The 24,791-nt window shown below is 41.5% G+C and overlaps 1 protein-coding gene across 6 annotated transcripts in view; it reads left to right on the plus strand.

Moving 5' to 3' along the window:
• Positions 1-24,791, plus strand: part of ppp2r3a (protein phosphatase 2, regulatory subunit B'', alpha) — a 292,477-nt gene that overhangs the window by 143,056 nt on the left and 124,630 nt on the right. For all 6 annotated transcript variants that reach the window (XM_052018001.1, XM_052018000.1, XM_052018002.1 and 3 more), the window contains one exon: positions 1,429-4,130. In XM_052018001.1, coding sequence (XP_051873961.1) covers positions 2,013-4,130 — 2,118 coding nt within the window. In that variant the 5' untranslated portion in view covers positions 1,429-2,012. The remainder of the gene's footprint in view (positions 1-1,428; positions 4,131-24,791) is intronic.

Here is a 24,791-nt window from a genome sequence, read left to right on the forward strand (position 1 = left end):
AGTCACTCGCCACTGTCCCGAACGCTAGAAAGAGAAAAAAAAACTCGCTCATTATTTTCCGGCACTCTCCGCTCTCTCGTCGCTGGAAAAGTTTTGGTCGCTATAAGAATATATCATTTTTGCATTTAAATAATTAAATCTAGTAAAGTGGGTCTTTTCGATTTAGTATCTGCTTTGTAAGATTTCTCTTGTCTGGTTAATGCCAAAATATTAAGGCTTAACTCCAGAGATTAACTGCAATACTTCATCAAATGTCTAAATCCAGAGTCTGGAGCAGTCCACCAGCAACTTTGTCAGGATTACAGCTACCAGTATTCTCCTTACTAGCATATAATCTACAACCTTCCTATAATTTTACTGTAGCCAAACTTTGGCTGTTTGCCCATCCCCCATTTTGATTCGCACCCCATCTTTGGCAGCCACACTTTTATTTGCCTGGCCCCCATCTTTTGGAATCCCTTCTTTCCATTGTTTTCTTCTTTTTTAGGATTTCCCTTAAAAATTGCCTTTATAAGCAAGCTTTGGCTCATCTATCCCGTTATCTCCTCTGGCTCATTGACAGTTGATTGATTATACTCCTGAGCAGCATTTTACTAAGACTAAGGTGCTATATAAATACAAATTGTCACTTTTGGAGTTAAGAAAGGTCATTTAATTTGCACGTGGCTGGCTGCATATGACTGTGACAATTTGACTACAAGGATTGTTGCTGCTGCTCAGAGGTTCTTCAGAGCTGGAATCTCCAGCACCCACCCTTTCCTTGCCACCATATCCTCCCTGGATCTGATGTGAAGGTTCACGAGTAAAGATTCCATCAAGATCGACACTTACAAAATCAGCGGGCTATTGGCACATTTGGATGTATGCTTTTTTTCTGTAGGGTAAAGGAGGGGTCACAATCTCCCCAGAAGCTTTGACAGAAGCCAAGAGGAATTTTGATATCCTAATGTCAATAGCTATTTGACCATGAGGATATCTCGTCCCATCTGACCCTGTCCAGATGATTTCATGCAAATTAACACAGCATAAGAAATAACTCAGTGCTGATTGGAAACAGGAACACATCAGTTACAGGGATCCTTTTCTTTCTGTTCCATGTTCTTGTCGTCGGGGCTAATATGAATCAGTTCTTCCATCAATGTAGTTAATTGTTTAAAACCATTGTTTTACTTAGGTTTTTTTTCATACTAACAGCAAAGTAATTACCTCCACTGTTCCTCTCCATCAATAGCTGTACACTCAAATAATTATATTTTTTTTATTAAGGTGACGGGATAAATGGATGTCTCATGCAGCTTATACTACATTCTGATTATCTAGAAGTGACAGGATTAAATAATGAAACAATAAATTCAAATTTTATTCTCATGTAATGTGTTAATGGCTTCACGAGTGACATTGTTGCTTGTCTCTCTCTCTCTCTTTCAGTTGGTGCTTGAGAAACAGGAGGAAGGCTACTGACAGTGAACAAGTCTGTTGAATTCTGCAGCACATCTGCTGCACACATTTGGAACTCAGCAGGAGATTCTAACCCCCAACACAATCACTTCACGCTTGGATGTCTCTTTGTAGATTGTGATGCAGCTCAGATGCTTTAATTGGCCTGTCTCTAGGCCAAATACCTAGAGAGTAAAAATGGTAACTGACGCCTTAGCTACGGTGAACTTCGCATCGGTTTCCTGAGTGAAGTGAACAACATTGACAAATGACGTGATCGGCTGACCGTTGGTAGTCTTGACTGACACAGTAATAGCAACTGCAATTTGACTGCACGTTGTAATTGCAAGCCTCAAAAGGCTTGTAAGAGCCAACCACTTAGAACCTACATCTGTAGTTACAACCTGATTCATTCCCAAGAAAGACTTCTAAAGAATATTCAGGTTCTGACTGAGAATGACACAGCTGGAAGCCTCAGGGCCATCAATTTAATGATTTAGCATCACTGCAACCAGAGATTATTAGTCATCTTGTGATAAACAGTTGGGGGAAAATTTCCCCAGTGATTCTGTGTGATGGCAGCCACATACAGACTTGTTGTTAGCACTGTGAACTGTTATAACAGCATCATAATAGATCAACGTTTCCAGCATACTGTACACTACTGTAATGGCTCATGCCAAGCCTTCCCAAATGCTGCTGGAATCAACTGCAATGTGGTCCATCATGCCACCTGTTCAGAGCCGCTGAGTCCAACAGCCCTACCTTTATCTAGCCTACGATTTGCAGGTGTTCAGGACCTGACCTACAGGTTTCTGAGTGCTGAAAGCATGACAGCTCCTGCTGAAATCACTGCTGATGATAGTCACCAGCTCCTGCCTGGAATTAGCAGGGTCAAAAAGGGAATGGCCATGCAAGGTTTGTCCAGTCTAAAAGACATCACTGGTGATACCATAAATCTGGCAAGCGGAAAAATTAAAGAGTTTGCATTTGAAAAGGTGAAGTGCCCCACAAGTCATGTGACCTTCAGGAAAGGAAGGAAAGTAAAACCAGATATGGCCAGCAGAAAATCTACGGACTTTGATGTAACTTACAACCATATTGGCAGCAATGAGAATTGTCCTCCTTTTAGCTTTGCACAGAAAACAACTATTGAGGAAAAAGAGGCAAACCTGAATACATTGCACAAGCAGAATATCAGTAATGCCACACAACTGTACTTCCAAAATCTCTCAGAAAATAACTTGATTGCCAAAATTTTAGAAAAACACAAACCGGACAGTTCAGACTCAGGAGAGGATATAAGGGTTTGCCTAGATATTCTGCTGAAGTGCTCTGAAGACCTGAAGAAATGCACAGAGATTATTAAACAATGCATTAAGAGTAAGTCCCTTAATAATGACAATAGTAATGCCAGCAACAATCCAGATCTAATCTACAAAAATGTAATGGCAAGACTTTCTAGCTACCTAAAGAAGCTGCCTTTTGAACTTGAACATGGGTTATCTGGACGAGGTAATCAGCATGATTTTGCTGAGTTGGTTAACAGCCTGAATAGTTTGCAGCAAATACCATATCCTCCATTTGGGAATGATCAACCACCCCGATATGAGGATGTTGTCCAGTCATCTTCATCCCGATCTACCAATCTACCTCTTTCTCCAGTGGTCCACAGAGCCACCAACTGTAACAGTATGAAACCTGTTGAAAATGTCTATGACCCTTCATCTAATGGTAGTCTTCAAAACAATGGTACCCAGCAAAAAAGCTCAACTGCTGTAAATCAACCCCATGTACTACCTCACGTAATTCCACTAAATCACTCTGACAGCTGTTCCACTCAAGATTTGTTTCTGCCCAAAAACAGTGGGAATATTTCTAAGATATCTATGGAGCCTCTTTATATTCAGGAGGATTGTGATGTTGTCAAGGCTTTAGTCCAGGAATCAAGAGGGAAAGACTGTTTCAATATTGGAATGGTTGAAAGTTTTGAGCCTCAACAGCAGGTCTCTTCTGCTGAGGCTTGCAGGAGAACAGAAGATGCAGGGATTAGAATTAGAGATAACATGGGAGAAAATAGATTCTGTGTCCAGGTGGCCTCCGACTCTCCCAGGTGTTCCAATAAAGTAAATAGAACTCATGATGTTACAGAACCCTCAACATCAGAATCCAAAGCTAAAACTGAAAACGATAAGGTAATCCAACAAGAAGACATTGAAAAATTATTGATGGATTTGGAATCATTTTCTCAAACAATAGAAGCCAGGCAGAAATGTGGTTCTTCTAGGAACAGTAATATTGACTTGAAAAATTATAGTCAGCAATCCGAACAAGTTAATTTTTTAACTGCTGAGTCAGGAAGAAAGCACAAAGAAGAGTCACAGAGCGACACTGCACTATTATCTTCTTCCACGAAAGGAACCAATGTAAATAAAATTAATAAAAGTGAAGCAGATGATGCAGCCCTGCTCTTGCGCATCCTGGAAAGTATAGAGGGTTTTGCTCAGGAGCTGGTTGATCGTGGGAGTAGTAAAGGTATTTTGGCAAGAGAAAAAGAAGTAATGTGGATACTCCAAGATACATTGTCACAGGCTTCTGAGTCTTGCAAACCTTCACAACACTCAACACAGCCAGTTGTAGCTAAAGACACAAGCTCACATCTATCAGTTCAACAAACACCAGAAGTGATCAAGGTAAGACTCAAACTGTACACACTTGTTTTTTTGACATATACATTCGAGTTTAGTTGTTATTCTATAAGTTAATTTCAACAGCCCACATTTTCAACATGGTAAAAATCAAAAGGATTATGGGTCAAGTTATTGTTTTAACTTCTACGCTATGTCAAGGGATTCTCCCTTTCACAAACCATAAAATCCAGCCCCTTTGGCTGACTTCCTTTCCTTATCATTTGTGATGATTTGTGATTTCCTTTTCCTTCATTTGTGATAATTAGATGTCTTTCTTAACCACTTGAATATGTTAAGCAAATTCTGTCAAAACCAGTGGCATGGATATAATTTTAGCATTTTGTCTTTGGTCTGTGAAGAGTTGCCATATCAAGCAAGTGAAGGGCAAGCTGCTTTCTTCCTGCTACATGACAGAATTCTTTCTATTTCAGACCATTAATTCTTAATTTATTTATAGTTGCAAGATTCCTACTTATAACTTTTAGATTACAGAAGTCACAAGCAATGTTGTTCCACAGAAATGAAGCAAATGAGAAAGCTTTGGTCCAGAAGTTTGGTGTAAATTTTCATCTTGTTACTAAATCTGAAAGATTAAGACTAATTTATTCTAATCCATTTAAAAAAAAAGTATCCATTTTCACTTGACAGACATAAGGTACATTCGACAAATAATGTTCTCTCTTTCAACACATGTTCCAAATAAATGATGTGCAAAGATGTAAGAGTGCAGTTCAAGAACAGTTCAATGGTATTTGATTGCAGTTGAACAGATGTCCCAGAGACCATGGGAAAAGGGCAAGTTAGTATATGTCTAGCGGTGGATAACATGGCAGGGGTGAAATTGGACTTAGGCAGGAGGGCAGAATGCATGTTTTACAACCCACTCAATTTTCATTTCCAATTCAGCATTGCAGATGAGCTGCCAATTGTCTTTTGCTTATGTTGCACTATAACCCAAGGTAAATTTCACTCGTCACACTCCCACCTGGTGAATTGTTTCAAATGAAAATCCTTTTGTATTTAGAGTCAAAGTAAATCAATCCTCTTTAAAAACATTGAGTCAACTGGGTATGTTCAAGAAAACTATGATATCTGCATATGTCACTGGCCATTGTAAAGTCCTAATCAAGGCCTTTACTGTGTGTCATAATGGTCTAAATAGAGTACAATAAAATCAGATCATACAAAAATTTGAAGAGGGAATAATGTACACCAGACATGTTTGCATTATTTGTCAGATTTTGAAAGTAAAAACTTGTAATTATGTCAAAGATAAGTATCTGTTGCAGAAAGTTCTGTAAATCACTTTTTAGAAACATAGTGATTGTAGAGTCATGCTACTGACATTAATAATGCAAAAACCTGGATTCACAATCCAGAGAACACTTGTACAAAAGCCGCCATTTTAGATTTGGACTTTAAGAAGAAAAGCTGTTATCAGTGAAAGTGAACACGAAGCAGCAAATTTGTAGTAAAAATACAAATTTGTCACTAATACTCATAGGAAAGGGAAGCTGCTGACAAAGCCTGGCCTATAGGAGACTCTAGAACCAACCCCAACCAAAGTGGCTGACTGTTAATTGGCCTAGCAAAGCATTCAGTTGTAAAAAAAAGTCACAACCCTATGGATCAAGTTGAAAGCACACCATCAGCACCTTTCCATGACATATAGGGATGGGAACTAAATCCTGGCCTTTCAGCAATGCTCACAACTGAAAAATAAATAAGAGAAAATCTCAGGTAAAAATAACTGCACTTGCAATTAAGCTCTGAATTTTTTTTCCAGAAAGCATCTCTTCACTATAACGCGATTGAATATTGAACTATGTTACATTGATATGAAAAGAGCATTGAATGATATAAGTGTTGTGCTGTAGCTGAGCTGAAACTATTATCAGTTCAGATCTTAGACACTAATCAATAGCAAATCTCAACAACGTTTGCAGCAGCCTAATCAAAGCAGTGCCACCATGTTCTGACTTGAATTAAAATCTGATTTTGAAAGACAGCCAGCATAAAAATTTGCATTTATATTCACATCATAACTTAATATTTTTCATATATTGAGGGGGAAGTGGAGACAAATTTCATAATGCAGTCTCCTTTATGTGAACAGTGCTCCATCTCTTATACACGTATGGCTATGGACACTTTGTTAAAAGGACGTTTGAAATACGTTTTTCACTCAGTTTGTTACACATTAGAAGACTCCACGCAATGGTAGTTCTTTACATACCCTTAACACCCCTGCACACTAGGTGAAAGACTATCCATCCCTCATATAGCCACAAAAGGGCTTAAAGACTACTTAAGTATACAGGTGGATGAAAGTTTCAATTTGTACTAAAATCATCCTTTGTAATTATATGTGTCATCTTGTGACAAATAATGAAAGGGGTAAATCTTCTCGAAGTTGATGGTTTCTGAAATGTGACTTATCTGCTCGTTGGTTTAATTTTTAATTTAAATTCATGATATAAATTCTAATGAAAATGATCAAAGAATATAACTCAGAGCTGCAGATATGTACATATATAGTTTGGAATAAGTATTAATACTTTGACAGTTTCAAAGGAATATGTCATTTCATTCAATAGGAAGTGTTAAATCTGAGGTTATTAGGATTATTTGCTGACTCTGTGTTGATATAATCATTTGTATCAAAGATATATTACCACAAATTTATGTGCATATTTAATCTATTTCTCATTACTAAGCAGAAGCTTTCAGAGCAAAAGCTTTACTAAGTATTCTAATCGGTTCTAATATTTTAAACTCTTAAATACTTGGAGTTGGAGACAAATTTAAATACCAGGTTGCATTTTTCAAAGATCACATGCAATATGATTTCAGGGTTTTAGATAAATTTAGACAGATATAAAATCTGAATGATTATACAATATAATCCTTTAATACATTTTACACTGCATCTTCTTGAGTTATTGTTATCAATTTCATTGATATCAAATTGCACGAGGAAAATATAAGGTTGAAGTGTTAATCACTGGACTACTGAGTTCCTCTTTCAACTTTTACAATGCAACATGCAAGTTTAATTCTGCTCAGCTGCCTCCACTCTCAGCTGAGTTTGCTAACAGTGAGAAAAAATTTATAGGTAACCAAAGAATGCTTCCTATCAGCCAATGCAGAGCAATGTGCTCGTGGTTGTCAATATTTGTTATCTTAAGGTATGTAATTCATGGATTGTTTATTCTTACAACATCTATTATCCAAATAATACTTTTGATTTGAAAAATGCCACCTTTTAATGAAGGACTCATTTTTTCCTTTGTTTTCACACCTTGATTACTCTCCCTGGCCCATCCATTTCTACAGCCAGAAGGATTGAGCAAGTGGTCAACAGTACTGTTTCACCTGTCTATAAGGAGACCAAGAAAATAATAAATGCTCACCTCTCCCTTCCCTTTGTGTAGACGACCATTATTTTCTGCTTCTGCAGAAAGTACTTGAAACTGAAAACTAAACTCAGTTGGACATGTATCTTGTATTTGCTTACCTCACTAATTTTGTGTTACATTCCAAATAAGGAAAACATAAATGCTGAAAGGGAGGATGGGATAGTTATGGGGGAACATAAATTTTCATTTTTAATAAATTCATAAATTTTCATTGAAAATTTAAGTTCTAGTTTGCCCTGTTATCCTGTGGAGGAAAGAAAGATCAGTAAGCAGTCAATTATGCCAAGGGTTATTAGGCAGATGACATCAGCAAAAGTCATAGCTTTATTGTGTGAGCCAGCACTCGTGCAGAATTAACTAGTAATCTGTAAACTATGAATATACCAGCAATCAAAAAGCATTTATGGAAAGAGAAAGTTGAGTTAACATTGCGGGGTAATGTTACTAGCCAGTTCTGATGAAAAGTCATCAACCTGTCACATTATCTCAGATTTTCTTTTTCCATTCTAAACTCTCTAAAGAGAGTTTAGAGAATTAGGTGCAAAGTTGAAGGACAGGAGCTCCAAGGTTGCAATCTCAGGATTGCTACCCATGTCACGTGCTAGTGAGGCTAGAAATAGGAGGATAATGCAGCTAAATACATGGCTAAGGAGATGGTGCAGGAGGGAGGGCTTCATGTTTCTGGACAATTGGGCTTTGTTCCAGGGAAGGTGGGACCTGTTCCGACGGGACGGTTTGCACCAATGTTGTGTAAAATGGTTCTTTTCTGTCTTAAAGATCAAGGACTCCAAACACGAGCTTTGTAGACCAAAACTAGTTTAATCACAAAAGCAAACGCGGGACAGATGGATGGGAACAGACACACACTCACTCACGCAGAGGATATCACGACCACGAGAGGGAAATCGCAACTGGGGTAAAATACACTCACACACACATACTGATACAAACCAGCACACAATAACAATGCACAACTTCAGGATATAACACTTCAATGCCTGTCCCACACTAGCATTGGCCCTTAACGCTCCCTGAGTCTGAGTGAAATGCTCCCTGACCATGTGGTGATGCACTCTTACCAATGATCTCTGCAGTGTTGTCTGACTACTCCTGGGGTCGTCAAAAGAGGCAGGGCTAGGGGAGGCAGCCCTTTTTATGGTGCTAGGAGGCTGGGTGGAGCCTCACTGTTGTGATTTAAATGAGCCAATGGTGTGGAAGTCAAAGACAAAGGTTCCTGCCACAGCCAATGGTCAGGCAGGTTCAGAGACAAAGGATACTGGTCAGGCAGGTTCAGATGCAAAAGGTACTCACACCTGAGGGGTGGGTGGAGCTGCACCTTGATTGACAGTAGTATCACTTCCGATCAGAGGAACAATGCTGTCCTCCGGTCAGCGGGGGTCAGTGTCGTTACTATCACGTGACAGCCATATGGATTTCTCACAACAAGGGTCTAACATACTTGCGGGTAGGTTTGCTAGTGCTGCTCCGAGGGGTTTAAACTAGATTTTCAGGGGGGAGGGGAACCAGAGGGTTAGAGCAGATAGTGAGGTGGAGGAGGAAAAAGGTCATGTGAGGACTGCAGGTACAGACAGAAATCAAAGGTTTGTACATGATAGAAATGTTCTCAGGTGCATCTATTTCAATGCAAGGAATATTGTAGGTAAGGCAGATGAATTTAGGGTGTGGATTGGCATGTGGGATTATGACATTATTGCTATTAGTGAGACTTGGTTGCAGGAGGGGCAGGACTGGCAGCTTAATGTTCCAGGGTTCCGTTGTTTCAGATGTGATAGAGGGGGAGGGATGAAAGGGGGAGGAGTGGCTTTACTAGTCAGGGAAAATATCACATCTGTGTGTAGACAGGACAGCCCAGAGGGCTCATCTGCAGAGGCCATATGGGTGGAGTTGAGGAACAGAAAAGGTGTGGCCACACTAATAGGGTTGTATTATAGACCGCCCAATAGTCAGAGAGAATTGGAGGAACAAATTTGTAGTGAGAGAGCAGACCAATGTAAGAAACAGAAAGTTGTAATAGTAGGGGATTATAACTTTCCACATATTGACTGGGACTTCCACACTGTGAAAGGGCTGAATGGCTTGGAATTTGTCAAATGTGTTCAGGAAAGTTTTCTAGATTAACATATAGAGGTACCAACAAGAGAGAATGCAATACTTGATCTCCTATTAGGGAACCAGACAGGTCGGGTGACAGAACTATGTGTAGGTGAGCATTTTGGGTCCAGTGATCATAATGTCATTAGTTTCAAGTTAATTATGGATAAGAATAGGTCTGGTCCTCGAGTTAAGGTTCTAAATTGGAAAAAGGCCAATTTTGTGGAAATGAGAAAGGATCTAGGAAGAGTGGATTGGGATAAGTTGTTTTCTGGCAAGGATGTGCTCAGTAAGTGGAAGGCCTTCAAAGGCAAAATTTTGAGAGTGCAGAGTTTACATGTTCCTAGCAGGATTAAAGGCAAAGTTAACAAGCACAGGGAACCTTGGTTTTCAAGGGATATTGGCGATCTGGTTAAGAAAAAGAGAGAGATGTATTGCAGGTATAGGCAACTAGGAACAAATGAGGTACTTGAAGAGTATAGAAAATGTAAGAAAATACTAAAAAAGGAAATCAGGAAGGCAAAAAGAAGACATGAGGTTGCTTTGGCAGATAATGTGAAGGTAAACCCAAAGGGTTTCTATAAGTATATTAAGAGTAAAGGGATAGTAAGGGACAAAACTGGTCCCCTAGAACAGAGGTTTTCAACCTGTGGTCCGTGGACCCCTGGGGATCCGTGGTGGGTTGCCGGGGGTCCACGAGCAAGCCAAGAAAAAAATGGAAAAGCGACCTGTTACAAAGACGTAGCTTACTTGCTTGCTCCAGTTTTCCACTATTCAGAAAATCAGCTATATCTATTCTATCTGTTATAGGCGACAATCTTAGAGACTTCGGTGTTCCCTGCTGGTAAGCTGCCGCTTAATATTCGATTTGTGTAGTCAGAGTAGTCAGTAGTGTTCACGACTCACTACTATTCTGTTGTGCACTGTAGTGTTAGCAAGACTGAGTGACATGGTTGGTGTGCCTTAATAATATTGCTTACTTACCGTGCATTTACGTCACAGTGCCATCACTGTTAAATGAAAAGTGCGCAAGCATGTAAATTTTAGATCAGTTTTGATAATTTTGTTTATCAGTAATAGTAATTAAACTGTCCAGCGTGTATTGCTGAGTATAGAGAAATTTCTGAAGAGAAAAGCTGACCAGAAACCGGAAGATTCTGATGACAAGGGGATAAGGGTGACCGAAAGAGAAAACAACGCAAGTACGATCCAGAATACATTTCATATGGCTTCATCACAGTGGGAACAAATGCGGACCAACCTCTCTGTGCTGTGTGTTTGCAAACACTGTCCAACGATGCAATGAAACCAGTGAAACTGAAGTGCCCTTTAACAACAGTGCATCCAGATATTGCCAGTAAGCCGAAGGAATATTTTGAGTGGCAAAAGGAGCTGTACCTCAAGCAGAAAGGTGCCTGCGCCACTGTAAATGAGAAGGCTCTTCACGCATCATATTTGGTAGCATTGCAAATAGCACATTCCAGAAAGCCTCACCCAATTGGAGAAGAGCTTATACTGCCTGCAGCAGTAGATATGTGCGAAGTTGTACTGGGAAAAGAATCCAGTCAAAAACTGAAAGCCATTCCACTGTCTGATAACACAGTAAGCAGAAGAATTGGCGATATGGTGGAAGATATACAGAGCCAGCTGATAGCACGTCTTCAGCAAGTCAGATTTGCGATTCAGCTCGATGTAAGTACTGATGTTGCCAGTGCTGCGCAGTTGTTGGTTTATGTTCGATATTGCTGGGAAGGACAGGCTTTGGAAGACTTTTTGTTTTGCAAGGCTCTCCCAGGGCGTACAACTGGTGAAGAGCTTTTCCGTATGCTTGACACTTTTTTTGTACAATCGGTATTGGCATGGACAAAGTGTATTGGAGTATGCACGGATGGTGCTGCCGCAGTGACGGGACGGAAGTCGGGTCTAGTCGCACGAGCGAAAGAAGTAGCTCCACATGTAGCAGCAACCCACTGCATGATTCATCGTGAGGCTTTGGCTGCAAAGGATATGGATGAAAATCTTGCGGATGTGTTTTCCACGTGCATTAAAATCGTTAACTTTATCAAAGCCAGGCTGCTCAGTCATTGTTTGTTTGAAAACATATGCCGTGAAATGGAAGCCGAGCATAAGCATTTGTTGCTACATACAGAAGTCAGATGCCTGTCACGAGGCCACGTTGTGCAGCGTGTATATGAATTGCGAGATGAACTGCTCAATTTTCTAAATGAGCATAATAGATCATTGGCACAGTTCTTGACAGGTGAGACGTGGGTTGCCAGATTAACTAATCTTGCAGATATTTTCAACATTTTGAACAACTTAAATCTATCATTGCAAGGACCTGGCTCAAATGTTCTGAAAACGCATGACAAGATCAATGCCTTCCAGAAAAATCTCCGTATCTGGAAGAGAAGATGCGAGCAAGGCATCTATGATATGTTTCCGTTGCTGGCTGACTTTCTGACTGAATGAGACTAAGACAGAGGCCATTGCAAGCACCATTTTGAACCATATTCAGCAGCTGTCACATTATTTCCATGAGTATTTCGGTATTCCATGAACATGTTTGATTGGATTCAAAATTCGTTTGAATGCATGCTTACTGATTTAACTGAACGTGAACAAGAAGAATTGGCTGAACTGTCATCTGACAGGACTTTGCGCTTGCAGTTCAACTGAATGTCACTGTTGTCATTCTGGATAGCATGTTCCCAGGAGTATCCACTGCTGTCCGGCAAAGCCGTCAATGTTCTGTTATCATTTGCAACCACTTACTTGTGGGAAATAGCATTTTCTGCAGTCACTGCCATGAAAACCAAATACAGATCAAGACTGAATATTGAGGATGACATACGCGTATGTTTGTTGCACATACCACCACGTTTGGACAAACTCTGCAGTACAAAACAGGCACAACCTTCACATTGAACTGAACACTAAAAGACACCGCTGGTAATTATTGGTGATTGAAATAGTCACTATTTCAATAGGGCCTATGTGCAGTAATTTAAGTGTTATATGCATGAATTATCGATTGTTTGATTTTGTGGGCTTTGGGGGTCCGCCATCTAACAAGGACATGTTCTAGGGGGCCGCAGCATGAAAAAGGTTGAAAACCACTGCCCTAGAAGATCAGAGTGGTCATCTATGTGTGGAGCCTCAGGAGATGGGGGAGATCTTAAACAGTTTTTTTGCATCATTATTTACTCAGGAAACTGGCATAGTGGATATGGAAGGAAGGGAAACGAGCAGTAGTGTCATGGAACATATGGAGATTAAGGAGGAGGAGGTGCTTGCTGCCTTACAGCGAATAAAGGTAGATAGATCCCCCGGGCATGACAAGATATTTCCTCGGACCTTGTGAGAGACTAGTGTAGAAATTGCAGGGGCCCTGGCAGATACATATATTTAAAATGTCCTTAGCCGTGGGTGCGGTGCTGGAGGACTGGAGGGTAGCTCATGTTGTTCCGTTGTTTAAAAAAGGCTCTAAAAGTAAACCAGGTAATTACAGGCCGGTGAGCCTGACATCAGTAGTAGATAAATTATTGGAAGGTGTTCTGAGAGATCAGATATACAAGTGATTAAGGATAGTCAGCATAGCTTTGTGCATGGTAGATCATGTTTAACAAATCTTGTAGAGTCTTTCGAGGAGGTTACCAAGAAAGTAGATGAAGGAAAGGCTGTGGATGTTGTATACATGAACTTTAGTAAGGCCTTTGACAAGGTACCACATGGGAGGTTAGTTCAGAAGGTTCAGACACTAGGTATCCATGGAAAGGTTGTAAACTGGATTCAAAATTAGCTGTGTGGGAGAAGACAGAGAGTGGTAGTGGATGATTGTTTCTCAGACTGGAGGCCTGTGACTAGTGGTGTGCCTCAGGGATCTGTACTGGGGCCATTGTTGTTTGTTGTCTATATCAATGATCTAGATGATAATGTGGTAAATTGGATCAGCAAGTTTGCTGATGACACTAAGACTGGCGGCGTTGTGGACAGCGAGGAAGGCTTTCAAAGCTTGCAGAGGGATCTGAACCAACTGGAAAATGGGCCAGAAAATGGCAGATAGAATTTAATACAGACAAGTGCGAAGTGTTGCATTTTGGAAGGACAAATCAAGGTAGGACATACACAGTAAGTGGTAGGGCACTAAGGACTGCGGAGGAACAAAGGGATCTGGGAGTTCAGATACATAATTTCCTGAAAGTGGAGTCACAGGTAGACAGGGTTGTAAAGAAGGCTTTTGGCATCCTGGCATTTATAAATCAAAGTATTGAGTATAGGAGTTGGGATGTTATGGTGAGGTTGTATAAGACATTGGTGAGGCCAAATTTGGAGTATTGTGTGCAGTTCTGGTCACCTAACTATAGGAAGGATAATAGTAAGATTGAAAGAGTGCAGAGAAGATTTACTAGAATGTTGCCGGGTCTTCAGGAGTTGAGTTACAGGGAAAGATTGAACAGGTTAGGACTTTATTCCTTGGAGCATAGAAGGATGAGGGGAGATTTGATAGAGGTTTACAAAATTATGAGAGGTATAGACAGAGTTAATGCGAGTAGTCTCTTTCCACCTAGATTAGGAGAGATAAGTACGAGAGGACATGGCTTTAGGGTGAAAGGGGAAAGGTTTAGGGGGAACATTAGGAGGAACTTCACTCAAAGAGTGGTGGGAGTGTGGAACAGGCTGCCATCTGATGTAATAAAACTTAAGAGTGAGCCCGCATTTAAGAATAAATTGGATAGATACATGGATGGGAGAGGTCTAGAGGGTTATGGACTCGGCGCAGGTAAACAGGACTTGCAGAATGACATTTCGGCACAGACTAGAAGGGCCGAATGGCCTGTTTTCTGTGCTGTATGGTTCTATGGTTCATTGATGCTGCCTGACCAATTATTCTCCTATATTTTAGATTTCTAGCAACTGCAGTGTTTTGCATCCCACAGTTCCATAATTGTTTTATTCTCTCTCCTCCATCCCTGTTCATTTCCTTCCAGTTACCTCTCTTTCACACAGATCAATTGCGATTAACAAATCTTCACTGCCCTCTCTGAGTCAGCACCATTATTTTTTTTTATTTACTACGTGGTAACAGGCCCTTCCAGCCCAATGAGTCTGCGCTGCCCATTTTAAACCCAAATTAACCTACCCATACGTCTTTGCAATGTGTATCTTGGGTGTTATTCAATCTCTTTACATCTCACCCTATTACAGATGTTATTTTTGATGTCTCCACAGATTCCTCTAGCCTGTTGCTTAAAATGATCAGTTTCAAACTTCTCTTATTTTTGATGAAGGATTAAGAATCTGAAATGTCAGCTCTTTCTTTCTCCACAAACGCTGCCTGAGAATTTTTGGCATTTTCACTTTTTATTTATGAATGTGCCAGCTCTTTGACTTAGGTACTTGCATAACGATATTTCTTTTGTAATGATTTGATTACAATGAGCTATGAAGGTTATCAATTTTACTTTGTTAAACATAAATCATTAGTACAAATCTCCCTTACCCTGCCACTTAACCATTTAATTCTTTGGCCCAGTTTCTGCAGCAAATTAATCAGTTGTTGCTATAATTACACTGTGACATTGACAGCAAATTTAGAGCTCCTATGCTTGCATAGTTCAATGCAGTTATTTAGAAGTTTCCATCATTGATTCTTCAATGGCATGAATTTGTATTTGTAACCTTCTTCATCAGAACCAAGAATGCCAAGAACATAATAGTTATGAACTAGTTTCACTACAAAGCACCGTAAGACATTGATGCTTTGTGATGTGGTTTAACTGAATTGTTAATATTGTATTAGATTGTAATTATTGTTCAGTAAATTTTCTCACCTAAAGTACTGATTGTACTTGAAATAATTCCCTCATTTAACTATCTCAAAATAATGAATTTATCTGAGGTTTATTTTTGTCATTTCAGTTTCCACTTGGTCATGTGTTTCTGTTCCAAATGCTTGATTTGTGACATTCCCTGATGCCTTCATGTATTATTAGTTAGGAACACGTTTATGCATTTTTTACCCTGTACTTTGTTACCCTGTAACAAACACACAAAATTGACCAAAATTTCCTGTAGGGCATTGCAGTTACCCTGTGGCCATAAACGAGCAACTATCTTACAAATTATTAAACAACTTCATCTCATTAGAGTATGATGTTTTGAATGTTGTGATGGTTTAGTATTCAACCTACTGAACACTAAAGATCAAATATTCAAGTATCTCAAGGACTGCTCATTAAACACTACTCGGTTATCTTGTGAATTTGGTAGAAAGCAATCAGATAGGATCAAGACATTTTAGTATGACCTGCTACACACAGAATTATCCATCCTGGTGAAGATGACCATAAGCTAGACAAAAGCTTAAAAAATAAAGAAGTTTGTGAGCTCAGCCATTTTTGAACAATGCAGCACAGTACAGGCCCTTCGGCCCACAATGCTGTGCTGATATTTTATCCTGCTCCAAGATCTATCTAACCCTTCCCTCCCACATAGCTCTCCATTTTTCTATCATTCATGTGCCTATCTAAGAGTCTCTTAAATGTCCCTAATGCATCTGCCTCCAACACCTCTGCCGGCAGTGTGTTCCACGCACCCACCATTCTCTGTGTGAAAAAAAAACTGACATCCCCCCATACCTTCCTCCAATCACCTTAAAATTATGCCCCCTTGTGCTAGCCGTTTTTGCCCTGGGGAAAAGTCTCTGACTGTCCACTCGATCTATACCTCTTATCATCTTGTACACCTCTATCAAGTCAGCTCTCATCCTCCTCCTCTCCAAAGAGAAAAGCCCTAGCTCGCTCAACCTATCCTCATAAGACATGCTCTCCAATCCAGGCCGCATCCTGGTAAATCTCCTCCACACTGTCTCTAAAGCTTCCACATCCTTCCTATAATGAAGTGACCAGAACTGAATGCAATAGGCCAAATGTGGTCTAACTAGAGTTTGAAAGAGCTGTAACATTACCTCAAGGCTCTTGAAAAATACCCTGACTAATGAAGGCCAACACACCATACGTCTTCTTAACAACCCTATCGATCTGTGCAGCAACCTTGAGGGATCTATGGATGTGGACCCCAAGATCTCTCTGTTGCTCCACACTGCTAAGAGTCCTGCCATTAACCTTGTATTCTGCCTTCAAATTTGATCTTCCAAAGTGTATCACTTCACTTTTCTGGGTTGAACTCCATCTGCCACTTCTCAGTCCAGCTCTGCATCCTATTAATGTCCTGTTGAAACCTACAGCAACCTTCTACACTATCCACAACACCACCAACCTTCATGTTATCTGCAAACTTGCTAACCCACCCTTCCACATCCTCATCCAAGTCATTTATAAAAATCACGAAGAGCAGGGGTCCCAGAACTGATCCCTTTGGAACACCACTGGTCACCAACCTCCAGGTAGAATACACTCCATCTACAACCACGCTTTGTCTTCTATGGGTAAGCCAATTCTGAATCCACACAGCCAAGTTACCCTGGATCCCATGCCTCCTGACTTTCTGAAAGAGCTTTCCATGAGGAACCTTATCAAACGCCTTAGTAAAATCCATGTACACCACATCCACTGCTCTACCTTCATCAATGTGCTTTGTCACATCCTCAAAGAATTCAATCAGGCTCGTGAGGCATGACCTGCTCCTCACAAAGCCATGCTGACTGTCCCTAATCAGCCTATGCTTCTCCAAAAGCTCATAAATCTGTCTCTAAGAATCTTCTCAATTTCCCCACCACTGAAGTAAGATTCATTGGTCTGTAATTCCCAGGATTATCCCTATTCCCTTTCTTGAACAAAGGAACAACATTTGCCACCCTCCAATCATCTGGCACTACTCCTGTAGCCAGTGAGGACGCAAAGATCATCGCCAAAGGTGCAGCAATCTCTTCCTTCACTTCCCGTAATAACCTTGGATATATCCCGTCCGGCCCCAGTGACTTATCTATCCTGATGTTTTTCAAAGGTTCCAGCACATCCTCTTTCTTCACATCGACATGCTCTAGCGTATCAGCCCGTTGTATGCCAACCTCACAAATGTCAAGGTCTTTCACTGGTGAATACTGAAGCAAAGTGTTCATTAAGGACCTCCCCTACCTCTTTCAACTCCAGGCACGTGATTTCTCTTTTATCCCTGATCAGTCCTACCCTCACTCTAGTCATCCTCCTATTCTTCACATAAGTGTAGAACGCCTTGGGGTTTTCCTTAATCCTACTCGCCAAAGCCCTGTCTGATCCTTGCTTTCTAAATCTTAGGTCAGCTTCTTTCCTCCTCTTGACAAAATATTCTACATTTCTTGTCAACCATGGTTCTTTCACTCTACCATCCTTGCCCTGCCTCAATGAGACAAACCTATCCAGAACCCCATGCAAGTACTCCTGAAACAATCTCAACATTTCCATTGTCCACTTTCCCAAGAACATCTGTTCCCAATTTACTCTCCCAAATTCCTGCCTAATAGCATCATAATTCCCCCTCCCCTAATTAAATACTTTCCCATATCATCTGCTCCTATTGTTACGTACCAGCAACAAAAGAAACACATCGAGTCATGTACAAGTGTTAGAAACTATTTTATTAATAACTACTTATGATAATAAGAAAAATAAAAATGTTAGATATTAAACATTAACCCCCAAAACTAAACCCGAAGTGTGTGTGTGTGGCAAATTCCCAAACTCCAAGTCCAGGAATAGTTCTCAAATTCAGTTCAGCAAGCCATAAGGCGAAACGTGAGCAAAGGCTTTTGCAAAACCACCGTTGACTGAAGAGAAAATGTAGAGAGAGAATAGGGAGAAATTATGAAATCCAAATGTTCCACGATGGAACCCATATGATACCTCAGTCACTGATGATCTCCACTGCTTTGTTCCGAAGTATCTGCCACCCCAAAAGGCATTCGAGACATGGCCATCCACAGAAACACCTGTTTCCTTCTACAGGTTAACGACAAAGTGGACTCCACTGGATTATTCCAAAGATCTATACGTGGATTGTAGTGACAGACACAGTTACTGTTTTTTATCCATCGATACAGAGACCAGCAGGCAGTGTCTCCCTCTTTTCTGACTGAGCCAAAACGTCAGCACGTTGTTATCTTGCTGTTGCCATAATGATCACACACACACACACACACACACACACACACACAAAAGTACTATGTCTTAAAGGGACATTCACCAAATAGTAACCTAATCCGTAACACTATCCCTCTCCAAGGCTATGGTAAAGGTCAAAGAGTTATGGTCACTGTCTTCAAAATGCTCTCCCACCGAGAGATCTGAAACCTGATCAGGCTTATTGCCTAGGACCAGGTCCAGAATGGAGTATCCTCTGGTTGGCCTGTCCATATACTGTGTCAGGAATCCTTCCTGAACACTCCTAACAAACTCTGCCCCATCTATCCACTTTGCACTAAGGAAGTGCCAATCAATATTAGGGAAGTTGAAATCACCCATGACAACAACCCTGTTATTTTTGCACCTTTCCAAAATCTGCCTCCCGATCTGCTCCTCGGTGTCTTTGCTACTACTGGGGGGTCTGTAGAATGCTCTCAATAGAGTGATCGCTCCCTTCCTGTTTCTGACTTCCACCTACACTGACTCAGTAGACGAGCCTGCCAGGACATACTCCCTTTCTACAGACGTGACACTGTCCCTGATCAGCAAAGTCATTCCCCTCCTCTTTTACCTCCATCCCTGTCCCTTTTAAAACATCTAAACCCCAGAACATCCAGCAGCCATTCCTGCCCTTGTGACAGCCAAGTCTCTGTAATGGCCACAATGTCATAGTTCCATGGTAGCAATCCAGAGATTACTACCCTTGAGGTCCTGCTTTTCAACTTCCTACCTAGCTCCCTATATTCCCTCTTCAGGACCTCATCTCTTTTTCTACCTATGTCGTTGGTACCAATATGTACCACAACTTCTGGCTGTTCGCCCTCCCCCTTCAGAACACTGTGGACCCGATCTGAGACATCCTAGACCCTGGCACCTGGGAGGCAACATAACATTCAGGAGTCTCCTTTGCATCCACAGAATCTCCTGTCTGCCCCCCTTATTATTGAATCCCCTATCACTACTGCTCTCCTCTTCTCCCCACTTCCCTTCTGCACCACACAACCAGGCTCAGTGCCAGAGACCTGGTCACTGCAGCTTTCCCCTGGTAGGTCATTTCCCCCCCACACAACAGTATCCAAAGCAGTATACCTTTTACTGAGGGGAACAGCCACAGGGGTACTCTGCACTACCTGCCTATTCTCCTTCCTCCTCCTGACAGTCACCCAGCTACCTGCCTCCTGCAGCTTCGGAGTGACTGCCTCCCTGTAGCTCTTATCTATGAACTCCTTGTTCTCCCGAAGGATCTGAAGGTCATCCAGCTACAGCTCCAGTTACCTAACGCAGTCTATAAGGAGCTGCAGTTGGATGCACCTCAGGCAGATGTAGCTATCAAGGAGACTGGAGGTCTCCCGGAACTCCCACATCTCATAAGATGAACATACCACTGGCCCTGGAGCCATTCTATCTACTCTAGCCTGGCACTAAAGGAAAAATCAAAGGAAGAAAGAGACTTAGCAGAGACTTACCTTCGCCTCCATCTCCTCTCGCCTCAGCGTCTTGAGCCAAAGCCTCAGTCCCACACCAACACTGGTCTGCTCCAACAATGGCCACTCCGCTTGACTCTACCTCCTTTTTATTGGCTGCTGTTAATTAGCCAACCAACTATTAACAATTTACAAATGTGTCTCTTTTAGACTCCTGCAAGGTGAAACTCACAAGCACAGAGACTCACCTCTTTTCAAAGCTCCCACTCCAAATCTTTTTATGTACTAAAGTTAACTGTTAAAGCTTTACGCAAAGAGTGCTGGAGGAACTCAGCAGGTCAGGCAGCATCCATGGAGGGAAATAAACAGTCGACATTTCAGGCTGAGACCCTTCATCAGGACTGGAAAGGAAGAGGGCAGAAGCCAGAATAAGCAGGTGGGGGGAGGGGTGGAGTACACACAGGCAGGTGATAAGTAAGTCCAAGTGAGAGGGGGAAGGTAGGTGTGTGGGGGAGGGAGAGAAGATGTAATAAGCCGAGAGGTGACAGGTAGAAGAGGCCGAGGGCTGAATCTGGTAGGGGAGGGCAGCGGACCATGGAATAAAGGATGAAGGGGAGGGGAGGAGAGGAGATGGGCAGGTCATCAAGGCAGGGGAAGGGAGCCATAGGAATAAGGGAAGGCAAAGGAGTGGGGGAGGGGGGAAGTAAAAGAAGGGGTGGAGTTACCAGAAGTTAGAGAAATCGATGTTAAGGCCATCAGGTTGGAGACTCCCAAGGTGGAATGTGAGGTGTTGTTCCTCCAACCTGCGCCTGACCTCAATGTAGCAATAGAGAAGGCCGTGGATCCCTCCCTGTGGCCACCCACTTCAATTCCACATCCCATTCCCATACTGACATGTCTATCCATGGCCTCCTCTACTGCCACGTTGAGGCCAGGCACAGGTTCAAGGAGCAACACCTCATATTCTGCCTTGAGAGTCTCCAACCCGATGGCCTCAACATCGATTTCTCTAACTTCCGGTAACCCCACCCCTTCTTCCCACCCCCACCCCACCCTTTTGCCTTCCCTTTTTCCTATGGCTCCCTTCCCTTCCCTTCCCTTGATGACCTGCCCATCTCCTCTCTTCCCCTTCCCCATCCTTTATTCCATGGTCCACTGCCCTCTCCTACCCCACCCCACCCCCAGCCTCTTCTACCTAGCACCTCTCAGCTTATTACATCTTCTCTCCCTCTCCCACCCACCTAACTTCCCCCTCTCACCTGGACTCGCCTATCGCCTGAACTCGCCTATCGCCTGAACTCACCTATCGCCTGAACTCACCTATCGCCTGAACTCACCTATCCTCTGCCTGCATGTACTCGTCCCCCTCCCCCCACCTTCTTATTCTGGCTTCTGCCCTCTTCCTTTCCAGTCCTGATGAAGGGTCTCGGCCCGAAACATCGACTGTTTATTTCCCTCCATGGATGCTGCCTGACCTGCTGAGTTCCTCCAGCACTTTTTATGTATTGGTCCAGAATCCAGCATCTGCAGAATTTCATGTATCAACTATGAAAGCTTGGTGGTATCTGTAATATTCTTGGCAATTGGAAATGTGGTCACATCATATTTGAAATATGTTACTGCTGATCAAACTTGGAATGTCTACTGTCAAATAATACTAAAACTGGAATGAAACTTGAAGACAGGTTGTCATCCTGAAATGATACCTGTTAGGTATTTCCAATATTTTCTATCTTTATTATTCATATATTTAGCATCAGCAGTTTTTTGCTTTCTAATGAAATGTCTTTGTGTCGTCAGATCAATACTGGTAAGGTTGAGAATCAAAATTTGGCTGTCATTGATTAGTAAAATGGAAATGAGTGAACACTGCACAAAATATACTGCATCTGTTTTGAATAGGGAAGGTAATGTCTGTTTCTTTACTTTAAGGAAGAATGATCCACAATCAGAACAATTGATAAGATGGTTGTCATCATTTACTTAATTCAAAGATCCCTAAACATTTTTGTATTGCATCCTACTTGGTATTAGTAGTGGTTTATTATTGTCACTTGTACCGAGGTACAGTGAAAAACTTGTCTTGCATACAGTTTGTACAGGTCAATTCATTACACAGTGCAGTTACATTGAGTTAGTACAGAGTGTATTGAGGTAGTGCAGGTAAGAACAATAATGGTACAGAGTAAAGTGTCACAGCTACAGAGAAGTTCAGTGCAGTAAAGTGCAAGGCCACAACAAGGTAGATTGTGAGGTCAGAGTCCATCTCATTGTATGAGGGAACTGTTCAATAGTCTTATCACAGTGGGGTAGAAGCTGTCCTTGAGCCTGGTGGTACATGCCCTCAGGCTCCTGTATCTTCCGCCTGATGGGAGAGAAGAGAGCATGACCCGGGTGGGGTGGGGTCTTTGATTATACTGGCTGCTTCTCCAAGGCAGTGAGACTCCAAGGAGGGGAGGCTGGTTTCCATAATGCACTGAGCTGTGTCCACAACTCTGTAGTTTCTTGCGGTCCTGGGCAGAGCAGTTGTCATACCATGCCGTGATGCATCCAGATAGGATGCTTTCTATGGTGCATCGATAAAAGTTGGTGACTTCAGAGAAAAAGAATCTTTATCATCCCTTTATTCTCCATTTCATTAAGCATAAAATAGAGATTGTTCCTTCTTGTAATTGTGCATTACCCATCCCATTTCCATCTTACCCTAGTTGGGGGTGTGGTGAGGGACTAGCTGGTGGAGGGACCTGATTGACAATTTAAGAACCTACAGCTTAATCCTTCTGCCAAAGTGTGAGGTGTTTACTTTTCAACAGTGTTTTAATTTTAGACCTATTAGCAATCCCACTGACGCCATTAATGTTGCTGAAGGAGGCAGCTGTTAGTAGAGGAATTTCAGTTGTGACAGAGCAATGCCATTTCTTCAGTTCTTTTTTGGCTCAGTGTAGTAAGCAGCACAGAATGACAACACAGCTGAGTAAATAGAACACTGGAGCTTGGATTTATCTGTTTGATCTTGTGTTCCACAGCCACCAGGTCAACATGGAAATGCATCAATATACGGGCAGTCCCCAGGTTAGATAAGAGTTCCACTCCTGTCTACTGACTTTAAGCTGATTTTTCCTTAAGTCAACAATGTCCATTTTCTATAGGTACCCATGTTCTATCGCTCTACATACACTTCCGATAATATTTTCATTCCATTGAATAATCACCTTAACACAACCCAGAATTAAACTAATGGAATATATAGTATCCAGCCATTAATGAATACCACTAAATATTCCATTATTGTGACTACTATCATGAAAAATTCTTTAATATTTTATGGTAGAATTTGTGTACAGTCAGCTTTCTGTTAGTCAGGACTTCCATAATCTGGGTAGGCCCTGTATAATGTAATAGTTCTCATATCTTGGCCATTTTGAATTGACACCTAGATTTCAGTGTAAGCAGATCATAATCAGGTTTATTATCACTGACATGTGTCATGATGAAGTCCTGAACCCTGATGAAGGGTCTCAACCCAAAACATCAACTGCTTAGTTTTCTCCATAGATGCTGCCTGACCTCTGAGTTCCTCCAGCATTTTTGTGTGTGTTGCTCCAGGTTCCAGCAACTGCAGAATGTCCTGTGTCTCTGGTGTCATGATTTTTTTTGTTTTGCAGCAGCAGTACAGTGTAAGACATGAAAATTACTATGTTACCCAAAAATAACTAAATAAAACAGTGCAAAAGAGGAATTACAAGCTGGAGTTCATGGACCGCTCAAGAAATTTGATGGCAGAGGGGAAGAATCTGTTCCTAAAATGTTGAGTGTGGGTCTTCAGGCTCCTGTACCTCCTCCCTGATGGTAGTAATGAGAAGAGGGCATGTCCCAGATGGTAAGGGTCCTTAGTGATGGATGCCATCTTCTTGAGGCACCGCCTCTTGAGGATGTCCTCGATGGTGGGGAAGGTTGTGCTGTGATGGAGCTGGCTGAGTCTACAACCCTCTGCAGCCTCTTTTGATCCTGCACATTGGAGCCTCCATACCAAGTGGTGATGCAACCAGTCAGAATGCTCTCCACTGTACATCTATAGAAATTTGCAAGAGTCTTTGGCACATACCTGCAGATGGTTTAAAAAGAAATAGATGTCCTTACAATTCACATATTGTTACTTCATTAGCAGTGCCTACAACAAACATATTACCAAGTTCATGGTACAAATTTTTGATCGCTCTACCAGTGCTTATTACAGATTTAGAAAATCAACTAAACTGCTGATTTTTGAAATATATTTATGGTGTTAAAAGCTTTAGCAATAATTATTAGAAAACAGTTTGTATTTCTACTTTTCATAAGAAAAAGAATCCTCTCTTAATCTTGATCTAAATTAATAAATTACCTCCAAGTAATTGTACCAAAGTCTTTTACTAAAACTGGTCCAGAAACTGTGGAGATATTCTCCATGTGTTGTCACTGCCACTTGTCTAAGTCTTGCCCAAAGACTTCTAAGATAAAATACATGGTTAGTGGGTATTGTTTGTGAGATGCCATACAGACTGACTAGATGACCTACAGAAGTAGGGATTGAGAGTGTGCAAGGCT

Source organism: Pristis pectinata, chromosome 6 (assembly GCF_009764475.1).
Source record: "Pristis pectinata isolate sPriPec2 chromosome 6, sPriPec2.1.pri, whole genome shotgun sequence".
In the NCBI taxonomy this organism is placed as follows: domain Eukaryota; kingdom Metazoa; phylum Chordata; class Chondrichthyes; order Rhinopristiformes; family Pristidae; genus Pristis; species Pristis pectinata.